Source organism: Schistocerca cancellata, chromosome 12 (genome assembly GCF_023864275.1).
Source record: "Schistocerca cancellata isolate TAMUIC-IGC-003103 chromosome 12, iqSchCanc2.1, whole genome shotgun sequence".
NCBI classification, from domain to species: Eukaryota; Metazoa; Arthropoda; class Insecta; order Orthoptera; family Acrididae; genus Schistocerca; species Schistocerca cancellata.
This window is the reverse complement of record NC_064637.1, coordinates 9,502,724-9,529,796: the sequence shown is the minus strand read 5'-3', so window position 1 is coordinate 9,529,796 and position 27,073 is coordinate 9,502,724. Positions and strand designations below refer to the sequence as shown.

Genomic DNA, 27,073 nt, shown 5'->3' with positions numbered 1-27,073 from the left:
AGAAAAGTGTACGAGCTTCTCAACCTTGGACAACTTTTCTTTTATTTAATTTGTTACATACACATGGACAACCAAGTGCTGTGCTCCAAGCAGTTTGCTTAAAATGCAAATTGATGAACTGCAAATTTCGTCCTTCTCATTTTTAAAGTACAGAACAAATGGATGCACTGTTACCTGGTCATTGACCCAGTGGTACCGTTGTATTTCATTCTGAACTACAAACGTAAAGTAAAAACTTAGTTTGGTATTTAGAAACATAGTGGTGACTTTGCGATTCTCTAAGTTATCAATTAAAGATTCAAAGTACACTTCCTGAGATTTAACCATTTAAGCATTTCAGCACTGCAGTTGTGACCCACTGTCTCAAGGTAGCACTGTCGGGCATTTCCTCCTCAGATTCGCTAAACAATTAGAGAGCAGTTTCATTATTGCAGCATTTATCATACAAAATCATCATGCAGTCATAATTGTTAGTGTCACAGACTGTTAAATCTAGTAACTCTTTGTAGTCAACATCATTGGGTTTTGCAACCATAGTCACCAGTCTGACGTTTTGATGATATAAACATGGCTCTAAGTTTTTCTAATATTGTCTGAAATTCATTGTACCTCGCTTTCAATAGCTGCTTTTATTTTTCTGCAACTCAGTTATCTTATTTTTGAGGCACAAGATATTTCTACATCAGGAAAAGCAAAATCCAATTTGCTAATAGCTTTTTCATTAGGAACCAATATGTCATTTACAAGATTACACAGTTTTGGTCCTGGATTCATCATAAATATTTCTGAATAACAATTTGGGCATGGGGAATTTCCAGGAATCACATTAAGTTTCATTCGGGAAGCTGTTTTACTCTCACTTAGCAAGGGCAAATGTTCAAGTTTTATTTCCCTCGAACCTTTAGTAACTGGCTTTTTATAAACTTTGAATGGATCAGAGAATTTTTATTTTTTATTATTTCCCAGAAATGTGATTTTCCCTTACGATACTCAGAAACTGGTGATACAGAAGATCTTACTTGTTATTTTAGACACATTTTGTGTATCTTCGTCAAAGTCACTAACATATTTTACATTTTTTGAAACTGAACCATACACTGTTTTGTGACACACTTAACTTACTATATGTCCAATAGAGCGCTGTTCAACCATTTTATTGCATTCCAATTAGTCTTTCAAATTTATTTATTATTAAATTTTAAAATTATTTTACTAGTTTAAATTTACACACAAGACAAAAGTACCTACATAAAATATTCTATGCTCTCAATGAAGTATGTAGATCCACACTAACAGAGGTTTCTGGACAGACAGGCTAAAACAATACCATACCCAGCAAATGTAGTGGGGGAACACAGTTTATATCACCGACTACTGGGCTGCTGTGCAGACTCGTAACTCTTGCCACCAAGCCCCTGTACACACTTGTCGTGCACAAAATAGTAGACTTACCAACAATAGGGAAATTTTTCATGTTTATTATTTTACTTTTATCATTTTGAACTTGTAATAATGTGCTACTTTATTGAGAATAAACCTAGGTGTAAATGGGCAATTTTTTTAACATAGAACCAAAGAAAAAGCTGCTATTGTTGAATAATTTGTTATTAAAATAAATAATAATAACTAAATATAGGATGATGGTGTTAACTTAATATATTAAACTAAACTCCAGCCCGAACAGGCCACGAAGGCCCGAGGGTACTGTGTCATCCTCAGCTCACAGGCATCGTCACCAGATGTGGATACGGAGGGGTACGCGGTCGGCACACCGCTCTCCCGGCAGAATGTCAGTTTCCGAGGCAGGAGCCGCTATTTCTCGATCGAGTAGCTCCTCAGTTTGCCTCGAGAGGGCCGAGTGCACCCCACTTGCCGACAGTATTCGGTAGACCGAACGGTCTCTCGTCCGAATGCTAGCTCGGCCCGACAACACAACTTCGGTGATCTGATGGGAACCGGTGTTACCACTGTGGCAACTAAATTTTATTACAATGGAACAATAAAACAATATCAACTATTTCATCGTATTCAAAAATTTGTATCTTTGTTCACAGTCAAATATCAATGTTGAAATTTTTACAGTACTTTGCTATCGTATAAGTATACAGTAAGTGAACAAAACTAATTTTTATATTCAGTCTCACCAGAGATAAATAGCTCCAAACTTTACAAAAAAATAATGATTTTCAAATTTCAAAAATTTATAAAAATTTAAGGAAACCTTTGTCAGTGTTCTTGCTCTATTTAAGGCTAGGAGTTTATGATATTTAACTAGAAAAAAAAATACACTCTGATAATCACTCCTTGGTTGTTATTTTTGGGTCTAAAAAGTGGATTTTCTGAGTTTTCAATACCAAACTTTGGAAGTAATTTTGACTAGTTATTTTTGAATTTAGGGTATCTTGGGTAATAAACGATGTTGCAGAGGAGATTTTTCTAAAAACAGTCATGTCAGTTGCAATTTTGTAGCTTAGTCTAGTGCAGAGATATTAAAATTAATGCTAGTATCTCCAAATTGAAAAACCGTTGTGCACTCACAAATAAAAATGGGTGCCATTCAGTAAGGGTGCAAGGTAAATCTTTTTTAAAAAACTGTTTTGAACTTTTGAATTAAGGGTAATCACATGAAAAAAAATATATTTAAAAATGGTCAAGCAACTCTCACTAGATCTTTTCATATGCACTGATCCTTACAACATAAAACAAAGGTAATGAAGTGCAATCTGATCAAGTCAGGTGATGCTGGAGGGAATTAGATTAATAAAATTAGTTTCTATAAGTTGTAGATACATTTACTATCTGGACTGGAAAGTAATTTAAGTCATCAGAAATAAAGAGGGTATAAAATTAGTACTGCCAAAAGAAGGAAATGTGTCTCTGCAAAAGTGAGTATGTTATAATCTAATCTAAGTATATGTGTTAGCTAGCATTTTTTTATGCATTCGTTTGGAGAGTAGTCTTACATGGATAATAAATAGTATAGATGAGGCAAACATAATAGTTTTTGAAATCTGGTTCTACAGGTGAATGAGGAAAATGGAATGGGTACATCAGATAATCCACTTAAACTAATAAACAAAAATAATCAGTTTTTGAAAATATAACAAAAAAATACACTCTGATAATCACACCGAGGTCAGCACTTCCACGCTGTAGAGCACTCTCCGGAACAGGATAGTGTGCGCTGCCGGTGTGCACCCTCTGCCTGTGCGTATTCACCTTCACTGATAACTCGGTGGTAGTTGTGCCAACGTAAAAGGCCGAACAGTGTTTAAATAACAGCTGGTGCGTGATATGTGTCATTTCACAGGTGGCTCTCTCTTTGACAGTGCATGTTCTGCCAGTTACAGGGCTGGTAAAGGTGGTGGTAGGAGGGAGCACAGGGCAAGTCTTCCAGTGAGGACAACCACAGGGGTAGGAGAAGTAGCATAGGGAGAGAGATGCAGAAGGAGAATGAGGTCTGAAAGGATATTGCGGAGATTGGGAGGGTGGCAGGCAAAATGTCAGACAGAATGAAACCCATTTCAGGGCACAATTTAGGGAAGTCAAAGCCTTGTCAGAGTAGTTAACTGTATTTAATTGGGACAAATTGACAAAAAGAAGGGACAGGTTGTTAAGACATTCTGAGGCATCAAGGAATGGAGGAAAGTGTGGTGAATGGGTAAAAGTCATACAGAAGACCAAACTTGAATACAATGAGCAAATTCAAATGTACGAGAGTAATCCCAAAAGTAAGGTCTCCTATTTTTTTGTAATTACATAGACCTGTTTATTTCTACAATGGTTTACATCAGTTTACAGCTTGAACGTTTAGCTATTTTTCGACACAATCACCATTTCTGTCTAGACGCTGTGGCAGTTTTTGTATGCCCACGTCATACCAGCTCGCCACCGTGCTGTTCAGAAAGTTATGAACCTCTCCTTTCACCTCGTCGTCGGAGCTGAATCGCTGGGACCACAATTAACGCTGACAGGTACTGTGAGACTCTGAAAAAACTCGAATGGGCAATTCAGAACCGGAGAAGAGGAATGTCGAGCAAGGGCGTAGACGTTCTCCGTGACAATGCTCGCCCACACGTCGCTCGGCAAACCTTTGCTCTCCTGCAACAGTTTCAGTGGAACATGATCACCCGCCCACCCTGTAGTCCTGACTTGGCGGCCAGTGACTATCAACTGTTTCCTAGGTTAAAAGAACATTTGGCCGAAAAGTGATTCAGCTCCCATGGTGAGGTGTAAGAAGAGGTTCATAATTTTCTGAAAAGCATGGCGGTGAGCTGGTATGATGTGGGCATAGAAAAACTGCCACAGCATCTACAAAAATGCATCAACAGAAATGGTGATTATGTTGAAAAATAGCTAAATGTTCAAGCTGTAAACTGATGTAAACCATTGTAGAAATAAACAGGTCTATGTACTTATAAAAAAAAAATAGGAGACCTTACTTTTGGGATTACCCTCGTATGTAGGTCTTTGTGTTTATATAAATGTGAAGAGACTTCTACCTCTACATCTGCACTCCGCAAAACACCGTGAGGTTCATGGCAGAGGGTACATTCCAGTGTACCAGTTATTAGGGTTTCTTCCTGTTCCATTCACATATGGAATGCGGGAAGAATGATTGTTTGAGTGCCTCTGTGCATGCAGTAATTAGTCTAATTTTATCTTCACCATCCCTATGTGAGCGATACATAAGGGGTTGTAGTCTCTTGCTAGAGTAATCATTTAAAGCCAGTTCTTGAACTTTGTTTGTAGACTTTCTCGGGATAATTTACGCCCGTCTTAGAGAGTCCATTAAGTTTTTTCAGTATCTCTGTCACACTCTGCCACTGACCAAACAAACCTGTAACCAGTCATGCTGTTCTTCTCTCTATTCATTCAATATCCTCTGTTAGTCCTATTTGGTATGGGTCCCACACCCTTGAGGAATATTCTAGAATCAGTCACACGAGTGACTTGTAAGCGATCTCTTTTGTAGACTGATTGCACTTCCCCCACTATTCTACCAATAACCCATGAGCTCACAGGAAGAAATTATCAAAATCCTACGGAGCAACATTCACACTTTAAAAGCAGAACTATCAGTGCAGAAGCAAGAAAACTGGGACCTGAAAAGTGGAAGAAAATGTTTTTGTGAAATAGCTGTGGCAATTGACGAAAATAACATCAAAAACACGCGGACTATTACATCTGTTCAAAACAATGCACTTGCAACACCTACAGAAGAAACTAGCACAGAAATCACAAAAACTCCAATTTAATGTAAATGGGCAAGTGTAACATGCAGAAAAAAGAACTCAAAGCACCTCAGTAATGTAAAATAGAACGAAAACAGTGATTTCCTTGTTATGGGCAATTCTCTGCTCAAAAATGTGGCAGTGCCAAATTCCACAATAGGCATTCGCCCAGGTTTCAAGACCCATCAACTGAAGAAACATTTTAACAACATATATAACTCGAAGGATGGTTCAGCAGAGGCATCTCGGAAGAATTACAAGGGGATATTCATCCACGTAGGTACAAATTCCCTTACAAGCAACACTGAAGAGGTAATTGCAAACAAAACAAAAAATTTAATTTGATCTGACAGATACATCTACAAGACATTTAGAATGGTAGTGAGTGGTATTGTCTACAGAAGATCTGTGAGTGATAGTTAAATAACGAGAATAAATAGTGATATAAATGAAAGCTGTAATGATATGGGAGCCATGTATGTAAATCCTAATAAGTTCTTAAGCAATAAATGCTTGGGTAAAGATGGTCTTCATTTTAACAGATTAGGATCAAAAATTCATAGTAAAATGTTCACTGATACTTGTAAAATTCTGAATAATGGGGGAAACTTATAAGGAATGATGGGGATGAGAAACAGTGTTTGGTAACCAAAATGACAAAACCGAAATGATACCCAAGAAAGAAAATACTGCTTGAAACCATAAATAAGACAGAATGTTCCTACATAATGCACTGGAATATAAATGGTCTAAGTGCTGACTTTCAAAACAAAAGTCATTAAATAAACGAATTAAAAATTATTCTTTCGCAGTATAAAAATATCAAAGTTATTTGCCCCAATGAACATTGGCTTACATGTGACAATATCAAAATTCTTAACAAAATCGAAAATTTTGAAGTAGCAAACAGCTTTTGTAGATGTGAGAAATCATGTGGAAGCTCTTGCATACTTACACATTCTGAAATAAAATATGCAATAAGAAACTATTTTAATCATTTGAATGCAGACATTATATTTGAGAGCTGCTGTATCGAGTTAAGGGACCTAAATATCATAGTAGTTTCTATTTACAGAGTATCAGAGAAAGCTGCAATTGAAACTTTTCTGTCTAAATTTCAGTGCCGCCTTGAAAAGCTAAAAAAATAAAAAGGAAAAAGTTTGTAATAGCTGCTGACTTCAACAATAATATCCTACGTGAAAGCAATGATGTGTCCAAATTCACTGACAGTAAAAACTTTTGGCTTCAAAGTAAACTTTAAGCAAGCCACTAGGGTAAATGCACAGTCAGCCATTTGTATTGATAATATCCTAACCAACTGTGTATTTGAAGATGTCCATACATTTTGCTTAGATCTAGGAAACTTTGACCACTCTGCATTATTCACTGAATTACCAAAAATTAACAAAGAAATTCCATGCAACAGAAGCTCTATGAAAAGTAACTCCAATGAAAAAAATTAACTGTATTTAGAAATAAGTTAAGAGAGGTTGAATGGCTTTATGACAACTGTATTTCAAGTAGTAGTAACTTTGACAAATATTTAAGCAGTTTTCTTGGGGTGTTTAATGAAACTTTTCCACTTCTACATCTACATCTACATACATACTCTGCAATGCACCATATGGTGCGTGGTGGAGGGTACCTCACACCACAACTATCATCTTCTCTCACTGTTCCAGTCCCAAACAAAACGAGGGAAAAATGACTGTCGATATGCCTCTGTACGAGCCCTATCTCTCTTATCTTATCTTTGTGGTCTTTCTGCGAAATGTAAGTTGGCAGCAGTAAAATTTTACTGCAGTCAGCCTCAAATGCTGGTTCTCTAAATTTCCTCAGTAGCAATTCACGAAAAGAACGCCTCCTTTCCTCAGAGACTCCCACCCGAGGTCCTGAAGCATTTTCGTAACACTCGCGTGATGATCAAACCTACCAGTAACAAATCTAGCAGCCCGCCTCTGAATTGCTTCTATGTCCTCCCTCAATCTGACCTGATAGCGATCCAAAACGCTCGAGCAGTACTCAAGAATAGGTCGTATTAGTGTTTTATAAGCGGTCTCCTTTACAGATGAACCACATCTTCCCAAAATTCTACCAGTGAACCGAAGACGACTGTCTGCCTTCCCCACAACTGCCATTACAAGCTTGTCCCACTTCATATCACTCTGCGATGTTACGCCCAAATATTTAATCGACATGACTGTGTCAAGCGCTGCACTACTAATGGAGTATTCAAACGTTACAGAATTCTTTTTCCTATTCATCTTCATTAATTTACATTTATCTATATTTAGAGTTAGCTGCCATTCTTTACACCTATCACAAATCCTGTCCAAGTCATCTCGTATCCTCCTAAAGTCACTCGACGATAACACCTTCCCGTACGCCATACCATCATCAGCAAACAGCCGCACATTGCTATCCACCCTATCCAAAAGATCATTTATGTAGGTAGAAAACAACAGTGGACCTACCACACTTCCCTGGGGCACTCCAGATTATACCCTCACCTCCGATGAACACTCACCATCTGGGACAACGTACTGGGTTCTATTACTTAAGAAGTCTTCTAGCCACTCACATACTTGGGAACCAATCCCATATGCTCGTACCTTAGTTAGGAGTCTGCAGTGGGGCACCGAGTCAAACGCTTTCCGGACGTCAAGGAATATGGCATCTGTCTGATACCCTTCATCCATGGTTCGCACTTAGAACCACATGTAACAAAATCACTGGTAAAGTTAAATGGATAACTCTGGGTATAAAAATTTCTGGTGTTAAGAAGATGCAATGAAATGAGATATAATAAAAACAGGTATTTTACTGAATATGTTTGACATTATAAAGCTACCTTCGAAAAAGTTGTGAAAGCAGCCAAACAAATGGCAAACAATAAGTTCATTTCACAACATTAAAGTAAAACAAAGGTAGTGTAGCCTGTTGTCAAATCAGAGTTACATGTTAGAATTAATAGAAATGGAATATCTAGGATTAAAGTAAATGATAGCCTTACTGTAAACCCAGCTCAAATATCGGAGTGTTTAAATGAATTCTTCATAAGTATGGCAAAGTCAGATGTTGATACAGTAGAGTATCAGAGTAAAGTAAACCCCTTTGGACTCCAGCAAAGAGCTGAGTATCTCACAGATTTTAAAAAAGTCTCAATAAAGCATGTGGAAAATATTATACCATCATTAAAAATATTCAGTCGGGTGGGATGGGATATCGATTAAAGTGATAAAAGCAGTGTATCACATAATAGCATCTCTACTAACTAAAATAATTAAGCAATATTTTGAACAGGGATGCTTTCCTGATGTGTTGAAGTATGCTGAAGTCACACCTCTGTTCGAGAAAGGGTCGAGGGAAGAAATGGGAAACTATTGTCCTATTTCTATTCTTCCAATCTTAATGAAAGTGTTTGAGAAAGTAGTTGCAAATCAGATGCAAAATTTTATTGTAAAAAATATTATTATAAATAATCAATTTGGATTCCAACCAGGAAAAAACACCCTGGATGCAATAAATAACTTTACTGAAAAGATATGCAAAGCACTGGACCAGAGGAGTAAAGTTGCTGGTATTTTCTGTGATCTTACTAAAACTTTTGACTCTGTAAAACATTCCTTGCACATCTACAAATTAGATAAATATGGGATTAAGGGCAATATTCTCACATGGCTTACACTGTACCTGCAGAACAGAAAACAAAGGGTAACTGTCACTTCAAATGTGGTGAGTTATTTTTCGAAGTGGAGTACTGTATCACAAGGTGTGCCTCAAGGCTCCATTTTGGGGCCAATCTTGTTCCTATTCTATGTAAATGACTTCTCCACAAATATCAATTCCCCATCACTTCTGTTTGCAGACAATACTTCTGTTTTGATTGAAGATGGTGATGCAGAAAAAATTCCAAGCCTCATTGTGAGCACACTGGATACCCTAGAAAACTGGTTCCAGTTAAATGGCTTGAAACTGAACATTGCAAAAACCCATATGGTACATTTCCAAACCAAACACTTAAAATGTGCAGAGCTTAAAATAACACACAATAATCAACTTATGGAAAAAGTTGACACTGTCGAATTCCAAGGACTAAATGTGGACAAGAACTTGAACTGGAACACACATATTGACTCCTTATCAAATAAACTAAGCAGTTTTGCATTTGCAGTGCAGATACTTGCAAATTCTACTGACACATGTACACGAAAAATAGCATACAGTAGTTATTTCGAATCTGTCATTAGGTATGGTATAATTTATTTTTAATATTTCTCATATACTGAAACTTCAGAAAAAGAATATCAGATACATGTGTACCACACAGAAAACAGAATCTTCTCACCCATTATTTCGACAACTGCAAATCCTAATTCTACCCTCCATATACATTTATGAAATTATTATCTTTCTACACAGCAGGCAAAAATTATTTGAGGAAAATCATTTTAACCACACATACAACACAAGAAATAAAAATAATTTTATGCTCCCCAAACAGAAATTGAAATAATATGAACGTGCTCCATAGTCTATGAGGATGACAATATATAACAAATTAATGGGCAAAAATATATTTAATGTTAAGCCAGAGATCCTAAAAATAGTGCTACATCAGATTCTGGGGGAGAAATGCTACTGTGACTCGATAGAAGAATTTTTAGAGGATGACATCATAATTTGAGTTAGGGCAATTTAGTGTTACATTTTTAGATACTATTTTTATTACTGTTGTTGTCATTATTATCTCTGCCTTTTGTATATATAAAACAAAACTGTATTATTATTATGATTCTGTATGCAAAGATCAGCTTTCTATGTTTACAGTAAATTTTACCCAACTTTTGATGTGTCTCCTGTACCTGGATCAAATGGTTATGTATGTTATGAAACTAATAAACCACAATTCTATCAACTGCTTTACCCATCACTGAAGCTATGTCAGCATTCCATTTCGTATCCCTACAAAGTGTTACACTCAGGTATTTTTACGAGTTGGCCAATTCCGACAGTGACTCACTGATATTATAGTCACAGCATACTACATTTTTCGTTTTGTGAAGTGCACAATTTTACATATCTGAATATTTAGAGCAAGTTCCCAGTCTCTGCACCACATTGAAATCTTATCGAGATCCGACTGAATATTTATGTAGCTTTTATCGGATAGTACTTCATTATAGATAACTGCATCATCTTCAAAAAGCCTGATTTTTACTATTAATATTATCTGCAAGGTCATTAATGTAGAGCATCAAGAGCAAGGGTCCCAACACACTTCCCTGGGCAGACCCGAAGTTATTTCTAAATCTGATGAAGCCTCTCCGTCTAAAATAACACATTGTGTGCTACCTACCAAAAAGTCCTCAATCCATTCACAAATTTCACTCGATACCCCATACGATCATCCTTTTGGCAATAAGTGTAGGTGTGGTACGAGTCAAATGCATTGTGGAAACTGAGAAATACTGCACCTACCTGGTTGCCTCGATCCAAAGTTTTCAGTATGTCACGTGAGAAAAGTGCAAGTTGCGTTTCTCATGATCAATGTGTTGAAATTTGTGCTAGCTGGCACTGAGGATGTCATTCCGTTCAAGATACCTCACTTTCGAGGGATCTACGATAGATTACAGTTAAAAGAGGGGCTAACTCAGCTGCAAAATCAGAATCTGACAGCGATTTCATCGGGCCCTGGAGCTTTGTTTAATTTTGGCAGTTGCAGCTGTTTCTCAACATCACTGACACTAATAATATTTCATTCACATTTTCAGCGGTATGAGGATTAAACTGTGGCAATCCTCCTCTGTTTTCCTTTGTAAAGGAACATTTGAAAATCGAGTTAAGCACAGGATAGGTTAGCAACCGAGCTACCTGAAGCCACTCTTTGGACTGATGACTCTATCAGCAACAACAGAACATTAACAATAACTGCTTACCTTCCTCTGATGATATACTCTTTGTCACGCCAGAGCACCGGGTCGTGTGCCAATCTCTTCCATCGCACACACACATTTTGCACAATGTCTATAAGCTCGTTAAAACTGAAGAATGAAAATATATCTAGTATTATTTCATCTGGGAGATCATCAATATTCTTCCCCTGACCATCTCCTGCAACCATTCTCAGAGCTGTCCTACTACTGTCGAAGGTGAGCTCCGGCACAGCGGCGTGTATCGGACCGGCGGTCTCTCTCCGACTCGCCGTGGCAGCCTCCGGTAATGCGGTCGGTCTGCAGCCACGCCGTGCCACGTGGCCGGTGCGAACCTCTGCTCCGTCTCTGCAGCCGCAGTGGGTCGTCACCACCCGTCAGCGGCGACTGCTTCCGGCTGCTGAAACAAAAATTTTCTACTCTGCCTGATCACAAATTTCTCATTAGCAGCAATTATTTCTGACTGATGAGTAATCACTCCAGTTGATAAAAAGCTCTACATTTTACTCGAAGACTGGTTTTGGGTTTATACTTAACTCATTTTGTAATGGAACCAGAAAATTGTGCTACGTTGAAGGGAAGTCATATGATTTTGAGTTTGCTTCATTGTAGCGCAATTTTCAAACTTGATTTTACTTCACCACAATACAGTTTTCAGATTCTACTAGAAAATTGTTTCAACGTAAGAGCCAAAAAAAAAAAAAGTGTTCAAATGTGTGTGAAATCTTATGGGACTTAACTGCTAAGGTCATCAGTCCCTAAGCTTACACTCTACTTAACCTAAATTATCCTAAGGACAAACACCCACACCCATGCCCGAGGGAGGACTCGAACCTCCGCCGAGACCAGCCGCACTGTCCATGACTGCAGCGCCCTAGACCACTCAGCTAATCCAGTGTGGCTAAGAGCCAAAGTTGGTCATGAAGTAAACATAAGTACTTTTTAGCAACTGGAGAAGTTACTTGTCAATTCAGTCCACATTTTCAGAGCAGCAGCACTATCCAGTTGTGCAGAAACTAGTAGTTATTCTGTTTACTGTATGGTCAAACACAGGACATTATTATACATTATGTTAGAGATACATTAATGTGACCACCTGTCTGACACCTGAGTAACCATCTTTTATGACACAAATCACTGTGAGATGTGCAGAAAGAGAGTCAGTAAGGTTTCGGACGGTACCGATGGGGGTGTGGAACTGTGCCGATTCACGTGCTGTGGTCAGCTGCGCTGGGTTTCTCAGCACGAATAACCCGACTGACGTGGTCCCACAGATTCTCGATTGGGTTTTAATCCGGGCAGTACGGCGGTCGACCGAGTACGGCAAATTCATCCTGGGGCTCTTCGAACCACAATGAGATGTCGCATTGTCCTGCTGGTAGATGTCATTGTGCCCAGAATATTGTTGTTGTGGTCTTCAGTCCTGAGACTGGTTTGATGCAGCTCTCCATGCTTCTCTATCCTGTGCAAGCTTCTTCAACTCCCAGTACCTACTGCAACCTACATCCTTCTGAATCTCCTTAGTGTATTCATCTCTTGGTCTCCCTCTACGATTTTTACCCTCCACACTGCCCTCCAATACTAAATTGGTGACCCCTTGATGCCTCAGAATATGTCCTACCAACCGGTCCCTTCTTCTTGTCAAGTTGTGCCACAAACTCCTCTTCTCCCCAATCCTATTCAATACCTCCTCATTAGTTATGTGATCTACCCATCTAATCTTCAGCATTCTTCTGTAGCACCACATTTCGAAAGCTTCTATTCTCTTCTTGTCCAAACTATTTATCGTCAATGTTTCACTTCCATACATGGCCACACTCCATACAAATACTTTCAGAAATGACTTCCTGACATTGAAATCTATACTTGATGTTAAGAAATATTTCTTCTTCAGAAACGCTTTCCTTGCCATTGCCAGTCTACATGTTTTATGCTCTCTACTTCGACCATCATCAGTTATTTTGCTCCCCAAATAGCAAAACTGCTTTACTACTTTAAGTGTCTCATTTCCTAAGTTAATTCCCCAGCATCACCCGACTTAATTTGACTACATTCCATTATCCTCGTTTTGCTTTTGTTGATGTTCATCTTATACCCTCCTTTCAAGACATTGTCCATTCCGTTCAGCTGCTCTTCCAGGTCCTTTGCTGTCTGACAGAATTACAATGTCATCGCAAACCTCAAAGTTTTTATTTCTTCTCCATGGATTTTAATTCCTACTCCAAATTTTTCTTTTGTTTCCTTCACTGCTTGCTCAATATGCAGATTGAATAACATCAGGGAGAGGCTACAACCCTGTCTCACTCCCTTCCCAACCACTAATTCCCTTTCATGCCCCTTGACTGTTATAATTGCCATCTGGTTTCTGTACAAATTGTAAATAGCCTTTCGCTCCCTGTATTTTACCCCTGCCACCTTCAGAATTTGAAACAGAGTATTCCGCTCAACACTGTCAAAAGCTTTCTCTAAGTCTACAAATGCTAGAAACGTAGGTTTGCCTTTCCTTAATCTAGCTTCTAAGACAAGTCGTAGGGTCAGCATTGCCTCACATGCTCCAACATTTCTACGGGACCCAAACGGATCTTCCCCAAGGTCGGCTTCTGCGTTTTTCCATTCGTCTGCAAAGAATTCGTGTTAGTATTTTGCAGCCGTGGCTTATTAAGCTGATAGTTAGGTAATTTTCACATCTGTCAACACTTGCTTTCTGTGGGATTGGGATAATTATATTCTGCTTGAAGTCTGAGGGTATTTCGCCGGTCTCATACATCTTGCTCACCAGATGGTTGAGTTTTGACAGGACTGGCTCTCCCAAGGCCATCAGTAGTTCTAATGGAATGTTGTCTGCTTCGGGGGCCTTGTTTCGACTCAGGTCCTTCAGTGCTCTGTCAAACTCTTCACGCAGTATCATATCTCCCAGAATAAATGAGCTGTATATACGGTTAAACACGGGCCCGAGGATAGGTGCACAATTCTGTCGATTCACTGTGGCTTCCACGACAATACCACCCTGGGAATGACGCAAAAACATTCCACAAGACCGTAATGCTTTCTCCTCGTTTGCTTTCACACTTATAAAACTGTACATGAAGGCCACCTGTCGTCACCCGGTGAACATCCAGTTGCGGTATTGGTGTGCAAATTCCAGCCTTCATCCAATGAACAGCAGTCAGCATAGATGCACGAACCAGGCACCTGCTGTGGAGCCCCATACACACCAACTTTTGCCGAACGATCGTCGAGGAGACACCGGTGGTAGCCTGTGGGTTCACCCGCGTGGTCATTTGCTCGACACTTGCACGTTTATTCACCCGTACACATCTCCGCAGCTATTTTTCACCCCCGTCACCTACGGCAACCTGTGGTGCAACACAGTTCCCTTGGCACCACTTCTGGTTAGTGCCATTTTGCCACACACGGTATACTTTAATCGCGGTAGCATACAAACAGTTTGCACACTTATCTGTTTCAAAAATGCTTCCACCCTCGGCTCAAAAGCCTATGATCATGCACTTCTGGATTGCAGATAGATCACTCCATTTCTGCATTATGACAATGAATACACCATTTTTCGTATCACCCCAACATTTTATATGTCCTACACGGCTAGTGCTACCACGTGTGTTGTGCACATAGTTCCGCTTAGTCAGCGCGTACACAACTTTCCCACTAGAGCGCGCCCCGCTAAGCACAACAGCGCTCGTCTGTCTCCGCACTACTAGATGGCGCTGCCTTAGAGACGGACCAAATTCTGCTTCCGCCGATCCGCATATTAATATGTAACGCAGCCAGTGAGATTGCTGCTAACGTAGAACCTTTTTTCCTCGCAGATCACACTCGTGCAGTGATTACCTGATCGCGTGAGGTATTATAACGAGTGTACAGACCTCCGATTAGTCAGTCTGCATTTGTCTGCACCTGTCTGTACCAGTCTACATTAGTCTGTACCAGTCTATAGTGAAGTTTCAGTCTGCGCCTGTACATAGCCATGAATATAAATGTATAGACACTTTGTCAAGTATCAGAGATATGTGAGAATAAGACTAACGTACCCAGACCAAAGGAACTTCAGATTGTCAATTGTAAAAAGCATCCAGAATCAAGTTACATAATGTTTATGTTTGTTCTTATTTTAATAAATGCGTGTGAAAATTAATCAAGTTCTGTTTAAAATTGGTCACCGTCAATCTGCTACTCTAAGTGTGCAAGTGGCATTTCTATCGTCTGACCTAATGGCAGAAGATAAGCACGCCACGATAAGACCACGAGACATATTGCTGACACTTGCCTACTTCGTTAGAGCGACAAGTCAAATAATCTGATGGTGTGTGTACTGAAGGTCTTACAGTACACACACCACAACGTGCCGTACTCAAGTGCTTATTGCGTGTCAATGTCGAATGTGGGTAGTGGTCAGATTAATGTCAGTAGACTGTGTATAAAGAAAGTAATACTAATGGAAAACAGAGAAAACATAGATTGCAAACATATTTTCATAGAGAATGCACTCAAACTACAATAACAAAATTTCAAAGTTTGTCTACTTGACTCATATCATATACACTGATGAAAGCTACACTGCAGCTGAAGTCTAGATCTGCAAGAATGTACAGACTGAATTGTGGCTGACTGCTGACTTACTTCCCGTGCAAACAATGTTTATCAATGCATGCTTTTGCAGAATAAGTACTTTTTCACATTAGACCTTAGGTGCCTTGTCCCAGAAGATCATATCATAAAACCATATTGAAAGTACAGACCACTGCAAAACAGACGCAAAGTGAAGCATAGTGCTATAGCTAGAGAGATGCCGAATGAAACGCATTTGGCTCTCGAGACAGCAATGTGTGACGCCTTCAATGACTACCGTAGCAGAATACTTTCAAATGATCTTTTACACAACGCAAAGAAATTCTGGTGTTATGCAAATGAGACAGGGACTGAAATTGAGGGTAGCAAAGCAAAAGTTGAAAAGACTAACTCCGTTTCCAAATGTTCCTTTACAAAGGAAAACCAAGGAGAATTGCTCCAATTTAATCCTCAAGCCATTGAGAAGAATCAATGAATAAGTATTAGTAATAGTGGTGTTGACACACAGCTGAAATTGTTAATGGAGTCCCTGTAGATTCTATACTGAATCTGCAGCTGAGTTAGCCCCTCTTCTAACTGCAATCTATTGTAGATCCCTTGACCAAAAAACCATGCCCAGTTCTTGGAAAAAGGCATAGGTCACACCCACTTAACAAGAAGGGTAGTAGAAGTGATCCACGAAACTACTGTCCAATATCCGTGACATCGATTTGTTGTAGAAACGTACAACATATTCTGAGCTCACACATTATGACCTCCTCAATGCTAAAAAGCATGAAAACATCAATCATGTGAAACCAAACTCACAATTTTCTCACATGATGTAGTAAAAGCTTTGTATCAAGCAATCAGGTAGATGCATTATTCTTGATTTCTCAAAAACATTTGATCAGTACCACACCCAGGCTTATTGTCAAAAGTACGGTCAAATAGGATATCGAGTGAAATTTTTATCTGGACCGAGGGCATTTTGGTAGGGAGAATGCAGCATGTTATCTTGGATGGAGAGTCATTGTCAGATGTAGAAGTAACTTCAACTTTGGGTGTGACCCAGGGAAGTGTGTTGGGACACTTGCTGTTCACGGTGTATATTACCGACCTTGCAGATAATATTAACAGTAAAATCAGTCTTTTAACAGTCGATGCAGTTATCTATAACAAAGCACTATCTGAGAAAAGTTGCATAAATACTGAGTCAGATCTTGATAAGATTTCAATGTGGTGCACAGATTGGGAACTTGTCCTAAATGTTCAGAAATGTAAAATTGTGCACTTCACTAAACAAAACGGTATAGTATCCTATGACTATAACATCACTGAGTCACTGTTGGAATCAGACAACTCATCCAAATACCTGGGAATGATCACACAGGTTCAGCTGTGGGTAAAGCAGATGGTCGATTGCTAGAATACTGGGGAAGCGCCATCAGTCTCTGAAGGAGATACCTTACAAATTGCTTGTGCGACCACTTCTAGAATATTGCACAAGTGCGCGGGACTCGTATCAAATAGGACTAACAGAGGATATTGATCGTATACAGAGAAGGGCAGCATGAACAATCACAGGTGTGTTTAATCCGGGGGAGAGTGTCACGGAGATACTTTTAAGGTAGATGTAAACTATCCCGAGAAAGTCTATTAACAATGTTTCGAGAGCTAGCTTTAGATAATTATTATAGGAATATACTACGACACCCTATGTATTGCTCGCAGAGGTGGCCTGAGGGTATGATAAGAACAATTACTGCACACACACAGAGGCACTCTTCCCGTGCTCCGTACGTGAATGGAACAGGAAGAAACCCTAATAACTGGTAGAATGGGATGTACCCCAGCTATGCACCTCATGGTGATTTGCGGATTATAGATGTAGATATGTAAGTCATTCTAAGAATAATCCAGGTAGCAGTGGGCTTTTCAGTTAGCAAACCCATCTCTGTTGTTATCCATCTCGATTCCTTGGACTTTCACACCTCACACTTCCACCTTCAACCAGTGTACGGTTACTGATCTATACTCACAGTCACTGTAAGTCAGTTTTATAATGGAACAGTGTAATATCAGTTTTTGTACTGTTGGCTGTGAAACAGTTACTCTCTTTGCTGTGTCTGGTACTTTATCAATATGCTTGTGTCATCACGAGACACTAAAATTTTCGAAGATTCCTACAGTACCCTGCATAAATCATTTGCGTAGATCGAGAATAGAAAGGGTTCTAGCACTGATCCTTGTGGCACACCGTATTTAATGTTTCCCTGAAATATTCATTCCATGATTCCTTATTCTTGTTGTATCATTTGGAAATGTAACCTTCTGTTTTCTATTGTTAGGGTAAGACTCCATGTATGCAACAGGAAGGCCTTTAACACCATACCATTTTAGTTTTCCTAGTAGAGTTTTCTGATAAAACACAAGCAAAAATTGCCACAAGATCACAGAAAATGTCAAAACTGTAATTTTTGTTGTTTACTTAGACCACAATTGAGTTTTGGGTATCATATAATTATTTCTCAGTAGACAGCCCCTTATGAAAGCCAAACTCAGCTGTTATTAAGAGGTTAATCTTAGAAAGAAGGTTAAACATTCTCTTGTTAGCCATTTTCTCAAAAAAATTGTAGGAACACGGAAATGAGAAAGAGGGATCAACAATTAAAGGTTAGATACTTATCTCCATGGTTGTAAATGGGTATTACTGCTGAATACTCCAGGGATTTCAGGTGATTCATTTTGAATCATTGACTGGTTACAAAGGTAAACCAAGGGCGGCACTGCCAAGTTTTTAATAATTTTCCTGAGCAATTGAAATAGCCAGACGAGTTACTACTTTTAGTGACTTAATGATTTCTGTGGTCCTTCTAACAGGTGATTTACAAATGCCTGGCTAAGTAAATCTGAAGGATGTGCATTTGAGGGATCATTTTCTCACTCTGTAATTTCAGCTGCTGTTAGGAAGAATTCACTGAATTCAGTACCCAATGATTAAAGTTTTATATCATTTGCTTGGCCTTACCCTGTTTCTGCAATTTTGAACTTCTTTTTTCTGCACAGTATGTGGGTTTTGCATTTTTTATGATAAAGTGGAAACAATTGAGAGGAATGGGGGAAAGAAATACAGTAGAAGAGGAACGGGTAGCTTTGAGGGATGAAATATTGAAGGCAGCAGAGGATCAAATAGGTAAAAAGACGAGGACAAGTAGAAACCCTTGGGTAACAGAAGAAATATTGAATTTAATTGATGAAAGGAGAAAATAAAAAATGCAGTGAATGAAGCAGGCAAAAAGGAATACAAACATCTCAAAAATGATATCGACAGGAAGTGCAAAATGGCTAAGCAGGGATGGCTAGGGGACAAATGTAAGGATGTAGAGGCTTATCTCACTAGGGGTAAGATAGATACAGCCTACAGGAAAATTAAAGAAACCTTTGGAGACAGGAGAACCACTTGCAAGAATATCAAGAGCTTTGATGGAAACCCAGTTCTAAGCAAAGAAGGGAAAGCAGAAAGGTGGAAGTAGTATATAGAGGATCTGTACAAGGGCAATGTACTTGAGGACAATATTATGGAAATGGAAGAGGATGTAGATGAAGATGAAATGGGAGACATGATTCTGAGTGAAGAGATTGACAGAGCACTGAAAGACATAAACCGAAGCAAGGCCCCCGGAGTAGACAACATTCCATTAGAGCCTTGGGAGAGCCAGTCCTGACAAAACTCTACCATCTGGTGAGCAAGATGTGTGAGACAGGCGAAATACCCTCAGACTTCAAAAAGAATATAATAATTCCTATCCCACAGAAAGCAAGTGTTGACAGATGTGAAAATTACTGAACTATCAGTTTAATAAGTCACAGCTGCAAAATATTAATGCGAATTCTTTACAGACGAATGGAAAAACTGATAGAAGCCAACCTTGGTGAAGATCAGTTTGGATTCCGTAGAAATGTTGGAACATGTGAGTGACCCTAAGATTTATCTCAGAAGAAAGATTAAGGAAAGGCAAACCTATGTTTCTAGCATTTGTAGACTTAGAGAAAGCTTTTGACAATGTTGATTGGAATACTCTCTTTCAAATTCTGAGGGTAGCAGGGGTAAAATACAGGGGGCGAAAGGCTATTTACAATTTGTACAGAAAGCAGATGGCAGTTATAAGAGTCGAGGGGTATGAAAGGGAAGCAGTGGTTGGGAAGGGAGTGAGACAGGGTTGTAGCCTCTCCCCGATGTTATTCAATCTGAATATTGAGCAAGCAGTGAAGGAAACAAAAGAAAAATTTGGAGTAGGAATTAAAATCCATGGAGAAGAAATAAAAACTTGGAGGTTTGCCGAATACATTGTAATTCTGTCAGAGACAGCAAAGGACTTGGAAGAGCAGTTGAACGGAATGGACAGTGTCTTGAAAGGAGGGTATAAGATGAACATCAACAAAAGCAAAACGATGATAATGGAATGTAGTCAAATGAAGTCGGGTGATGCTGAGGGAATTAGATTAGGAAATGAGACACTTAAAGTAGTAAAGGAGTTTTGCTGTGTGGGGAGCAAAATAACTGATGATGGTCGAAGTAGAGAGGATATAAAATGTAGACTGGCAATGGCAAGAAATGCATTTCTGAAGAAGTGAAATTTGTTAACATCGAGTATAGATTTAAGTGTCAGGAAGTCGTTTCTGAAAGTATTTGTATGGAGTGTAGACAAGAAGAAAGGACCGGTTGGTAGGACATGTTCTGAGGCATCAAGGGATCACAAATTTAGCACTGGAGGGCAGAGTGGAGGGTAAAATTCACAGAGGGAGACCAAGAGATGAATACACTAAGCAGATTCAGAAGGATGTAGGCTGCAGTAGGTACTGGGAGATGAACATCCTTGCACAGGATAGAGTAGCATGGAGAGCTGCATCAAACCAGTCTCAGGACTGAAGACCACAACAACAACAACAACAACAACAACATGATAAAGTACAGTATTTTTCAATACTTCTTGTAATACATTTTAAAGTCTTTATTAGAGCTAGTCCTTTGCATTAAATAAAGCTATATCTTCATTGAAAGCCTCTATGAGGGTGAAGATTCGTCTGATGTGATAGAAGAAGAAACAGGAGTCGATTTAGAAGAGATAGGGGATCCAGTATTAGAATCGGAATTTAAAAGAGCTTTGGAGGACTTACGGTCAAATAAGGCAGAAGGGATAGATAACATTCCATCAGAATTACTGAAATCATTGGGGGAAGTGGCAACAAAATGACTATTCACGTTGGTGTGTAGAATATATGAGTCTGGCGATATACCATCTGACTTTCAGAAAAGCATCATCCACACGATTCCGAAGACGGCAAGAGCTGACAAGTGCGAGAATTATCGCACAATCAGCTTAACAGCTCATGCATCGAAGCTGCTTACAAGAATAATATACAGAAGAATGGAAAAGAAAATAGAGAATGCGCTAGGTGACGATCAGTTTGGCTTTAGAAAAAGTAAAGGGACGAGAGAGGCAATTCTGACGTTACGGCTAATAATGGAAGTAAGGCTAAAGAAAAATCAAGACACTTTCATAGGATTTGTCGACCTGGAAAAAGTGTTCGACAATATAAAATGGTGCAAGCTGTTCGAGATTCTGAAAAAAGTAGGGGTAAGCTATAGAGAGAGATGGGTCATATACAATATGTACAACAACCAAGAGGGAATAATAAGAGTGGACGATCAAGAACGAAGTGCTCGTATTAAGAAGGGTGTAAGACAAGGCTGTAGCCTTTTGCCCCTACTCAACAATCTGTACATCGAGGAAGCAATGATGGAAATGAAAGAAAGGTTCAGGAGTGGAATTAAAATACAAGGTGAAAGGATATCAATGATACGATTCGCTGATGACATTGCTATCCTGAGTGAAAGTGAAGAAGAATTAAATGATCTGCTGAACGGAATGAACAGTCTAATGAGTACACAGTATGGTTTGAGAGTAAATCGGGGAAAGACGAAGGTAATGAGAAGTAGTAGAAATGAGAACAGCGAGAAACTTAACATCAGGATTGATGGTCACGAAGTCAATGAAGTTAAGGAATTCTGCTATCTAGGCAGTAAAATAACCAATGACGGATGGAGCAAGGAGGACATCAAAAGCAGACTCGCTATGGCAAAAAAGGCATTTCTGGCCAAGAGAAGTCTACTAATGTCAAATACCGGCCTTAATTTTAGGAAGAAATTTCTGAGGATGTACGTCTGGCATTGTATGGTAGTGAAACATGGACTGTGGGAAAACCGGAACGGAAGAGAATCGAAGCATTTGAGATGTGGTGCTATAGACGAATCGGAGAGGAAAGGAATATGTGGAAAACACTGATAAGGAGAAGGGACAGGATGATAGGACATCTGCTAAGACCAGAGGGAATGACTTCCATGGTACTAGAGGGAGCTGTAGAGGGCAAAAACTGTAGAGGAAGACAGAGATTGGAATACGTCAAGCAAATAATTGAGGACGTAGGTTGCAAGTGCTACTCTGAGATGAAGAGGTTAGCGCAGGAAAGGAATTCGTGGCGGGCCGCATCAAACCAGTCAGTAGACTGATGACCAAAAAAAAAAAAAAAAAATATCTTCATACTGGAGGATATTTTGATCCCAAATGTAGGCCCGCCTTTCTCTGGGCTTCAAACATATGTTTCCCCGACTCAGTGTAAACGATTATTGGTTTCATAAAGATGTAGGCATATTTTTAGAAAACAAATTCCTCATATAATGTGTGTTCATAGTAAACTTCTCCCCATTTCTCATCACACGAATTCTCTATTAGTACTGTGAGTTGACATTTACATACATATCTATGTAATTTTACTTTCCCCTTTTTTACTGCAAGTACTACTGTGTCACATTGGTAATGCGAGAATGAATACAGAGTACACTAGTGGAGTAGTGTGTAACAGAGCCCTTGGACCAACAAGTGTAGAACCAGCAAGCCCAATGACTGCACAAGTGGTTAGTTATGTTATCTGGTCACATCACACGGTTGCCATCCACTTTTGGGGTATCTCCCAACATTTGCAACTCTGTGTGTCTTATATCAAATTAATTGTCTCAGTGTCCTCTACGTCGCTTCAGAAGTTTTCAAATGTTAATAAAAATCACCCTGTATATTATTTCTGTAATGTTTCTGACATGTCTGATACTATTGCACAAAGTGGTTGACGGGGGAATAAGTAAATAATGAGGCTTATATATATTTCACGAAATACAGTTGCCTCAAGAAATAAATTATCGATGCTATCGCACTATGTCCGTCTGTTCTTGTTGGGAATATTACTGAGGGTGTCAAAGCAAAGCTGGACATCATTAATTCTGTGTGTCCTCAGTACAAAATATATGTGATGAAACTGGTATTGAAGTCTCCACATACAATCATTTCCCTGTTATTAATACTGTCTTTAGTAGACCCTCTAATTGTTTAATGAAGTTTAAAACATTTGCTGTTGGGGAGCCACTACATATACAGCCAGAACTGGTATCTTGTATGTTTCCAAGGTTAAGCACAGCTTTCAAACAGCTGTTCAGTGCAGTACTTAGTGAGTTCACTGGCCTGGGAGTATATTCCACTTTTCGTGTATATGGCCATTCCTCCTTTCCTCATGTTACACCTACAATAAAGTGATACTAACTTGTTAGAAATTTGGGCAATAACAAAAGGGTGGTAGGAATTACCCTACATCTTTCCAAGGCCTTTGATAAAGTAAACCACCAAATTATCCTTGACAAACTGGAAACAATACACATCAGATGAACTGGGAGGAAATTGATTTAATCCCGTCTCCAGGTAGAAGTCAGGTTGTGGAACTCCTCTCATATCAAAACAGGCACAAAATAAAGTGCATCTCACATGCTAAGAAAGTGGAAGCAGGAGTCCAGGGTAGCGTTCTTGGCCTCCTATCATTCTTGATCTATACAGAATACATTGAAAGCCCCAACAGTTCACTTGGCCCCCTATTATTCTCGATCTATATAAATAACATTAAAAGCCCCAACACTTCGACCAAAATTATACTATTTGATAATGATACAAGCATAATTATAAGTAATGATAGGCAATCCTTATCCACTACAGCTGAAAATGTTCTGAAGTGTGTGCAGCAGTGGTTTCATGCTAACAAGTTAACACTTCATTTAAATAAAACGATCTGCATACAGTACAGTAAAATAAAAGAGAAGGATGACCTCTGTTTATTTTTGAGCAACCAAGAGACAGAGAAAGTAAGGTCTACAAAATTTTTGGGCATGTATATTGATAATTACTTGAGCTGGAAAGACCATGTCATATACACACCTCAAAAATTCCATTCTGGAAGTTTTGCATTGAGAATAATTTGTGCAGTCTGTAGCACGGAGTGTGTAAGATCGGTATATTTTGCTCATTTCCATTCTATTGTATCTTGTGGAATAATGTTCTGGGGTGTAACAAAATCTCATCTGTAAAACATTTTTAAATTACAGAAAAGAGCCATTTGAATTATTACACACAGCTCTCCACGAACACACTGCTGGTCCAAATTGAGAAACCAGTAGTTAAAAATACCTACAGTACCATGTTTTTACATATTCAAAAGCGTACTGTTTACAAGAACACATACGAGTAGTTTACATACAAATTCTGATTTTCATAATTACACTACACATATCAGGAAGAATCTGCTTGTAGAAAGAACAAGAAAAACAAATCCTCAAAAACACGAGCTATTGCAGAATAAATCTGACAATGCTCCTCCAGTTTGCATCAACGGAATAGAAGAGGGCAGAAAATTTAAAAGTGAATTCAAAAATTGCCTTTTAAATAAATGTGTTTAACCTTAAATTACTGGCAAATACTTGTATCTTCTTCATTGTCATATGAATCATTCTGTTCTCATTGTAAATTTTATACTTTGTTTTTATACTCTTTTAATTTCAAATGGTGTGATAAATGTGTTTCTCAAAGTGTACTGCATGCATTTCAAACCATTATTTACTTGAAACTCCCTCGCAGATTAAAGCTGTGTGCCAGACCAAGACTCAAACTCGGGACCTTTGCCTTCCCCAGGCAAGTGTTCTACCCACAAGCTTGGGTAGCTCATTGGGTAGAGCACTTGCCTCGAAAAGGCAAAGGTCCCGAGTTCGAGTCTCGGTCTGGCACACAGTTTTAATCTGGGAGGAAGTTTCATATCAGCACACACTCTGCTGCAGAGTGAAAATTTCATTCTGGAAGCATTATTTACTTATTCAGAAAGCATCTAGAAGACCAATGCATTAGTTCACTGTATCACATTTTTTAATAGATTGTAAAATGTTAATTTTATATTTATTATATTAGTTTGTAAAATTGGGCTGTGCATATACAATATATCGTATTATGGTAATTCCTATATCATGTAAGTTCTGCAAAGGTTGATAACAAACTAAACTATCAATTTAGAGACCTCTGTTCATGCTCTGCGAGTTCCACATGGTGTTCGTTATGCATAGCACATCTGTAAAAATATCTTTACTGTACTGGTAGGAGCAGCACATCTTTTATATCTAACATGTGTCTTATATTTTAATGTAAAATTCCAAATTTATTATGGTAGCCACCATTTCTGCTGTCCAAGCTGCAGTTCTTTTCCTAGTGATTGTTACAACTGTGTCTGTCATTATTTGGTATCTCTGTCTTTCAGAAATATTTACCCTAAGATAGACCCTGTGAAAATATTCACATCAAAGAGATTGAAATTATTTGTGCAAGTAACATCTAATTGGAAACATTGAGACATAGCTCTTACCATCTTCATATCTGAGCAAGGGCCATACCTCGCATGACAATGAAATGCCATATTGTTTTTCACACACAAGCCTGAAAATGTTAGAGTCTTGCACAATACACATGGCTGAACACTCAAAGATATGTGAACCACTTGGGTGCTACTCTTCATAATGCCCTGCCAACATACATAAAGAGATTGGAGACAGAAACGGCTTTTAGATCAGAGTTAAAATCATTTCTTGCTGAGAAGTGTTTCTACATTGTAAATGAATATGTTAGTGTATATGATTCCTAGGCCCTCATTCATTGTTGGGTTCTTTTGATCGTGTTAATGATATACCATCTATATTGTGTTTTTCTTTGCAAGGATGTTTCTGCTGTTGGTTTTCTGTTTCAGATGCAGTGTAATACACCTCTGCTGAGAAGAGATATGGTACTAACCTAATTGTGATGATTATAATGGCAGGTTTTCGTGTGTTCATGCATTATATCTTTTAGCAGTGCTACATAATGTGCTCAATTTTTTGAGCATTGTTTTGAATAGAAGTTTAATGATTTACCTACATCATTGATTGCAGAAAAATGCAAAATACACAATACGTCATTCTTTCATGTAATTTGGTCATTTATTTTCAATTTTTCGACGGTGTTTTTATTTTCAACATTTCGTGTTCATTGATTCACTTTTTGTAGCTGTTGCAGTCACAATATACGCGAAGTATTTTATGATTACCCTTATTGTACCGGACTGACATTCAAAATATTGGGATTTATTTCTCATCGGGCCATACTGACTTGTGTTTTCATCTTTCCCCTTGTTGCTAACGTGAATGCTGGGATGCTTCCTTTGATCAGGTCCTGGGCGGCTTTATGCTGTATCGTATTTTGTTAATGCCTTATGTATATTATTTCTGTTATATTTTTGACAGGTTCTATACTATTGTACTGAATAATCCATGGGTGAATAAATAATTATGAAATAGGTCTACTATCTGAAAAATAATCCCATGTTCCTGCACATCTTAATAAGATTTCGAAGTGGTGCAAGGATTGGCAACATGCTTTAAAAACTCAAAAATTTAAAACTTCACAAATATTTTTGTTTGTAAGGAAGAACTAATCTCCTGCTACGAGAATCGTTTTCGTTATTACAGTTACAAAGTTATGCATGTTACAGGAACATGTTGTTGACCATTTTCAGTACATCAGCAGCACCGCAATTTGTGCGAGTACTGTATTTGTTATAGTTGCAGAAATAGCGAAGTTCAACAAATAACGTACAAGATAATTTGTAATGCACACCACATCGCGCAACTGTTGAGTTGCCTTAGTAAACACAGCTTGACAGTAACGAATAGTATATACAATATTATCGGAGAAACAGAGCGAGAGTTAGAAAGTGAAACACCGCTTTGCAAACCTTTCTTTTTGAAAAAAGTTCTGTAAAGCATGTCAACTACGTACACAATAATTCAATTAATCGGCATTCAAACATGAGTTGTTAAGCCATTTATATAGAACTATCGTATAGTACATATATCACGTGTGTTCATTTATTGTGTTGGCAATGCTA

At 38.6% G+C, this 27,073-nt stretch overlaps 1 protein-coding gene across 8 annotated transcripts in view; it reads right to left on the bottom strand.

Annotated features, from left to right (window-relative positions):
* Nucleotides 1–27,073, bottom strand: part of LOC126109389 (F-box/LRR-repeat protein fbxl-1-like) — a 374,473-nt gene that overhangs the window by 95,337 nt on the left and 252,063 nt on the right. For 4 of the 8 annotated variants that reach the window (XM_049914411.1, XM_049914416.1, XM_049914415.1 and 1 more), the window contains one exon: nucleotides 11,174–11,567. In XM_049914411.1, coding sequence (XP_049770368.1) covers nucleotides 11,174–11,358 — 185 coding nt within the window. In that variant the 5' untranslated portion in view covers nucleotides 11,359–11,567. Of the gene's footprint in view, nucleotides 1–11,173; nucleotides 11,568–26,920; nucleotides 27,038–27,073 lie in introns of those variants that run through there. The other 4 variants (XM_049914413.1, XM_049914418.1, XM_049914414.1 and 1 more) reach the window with 4 other exon arrangements.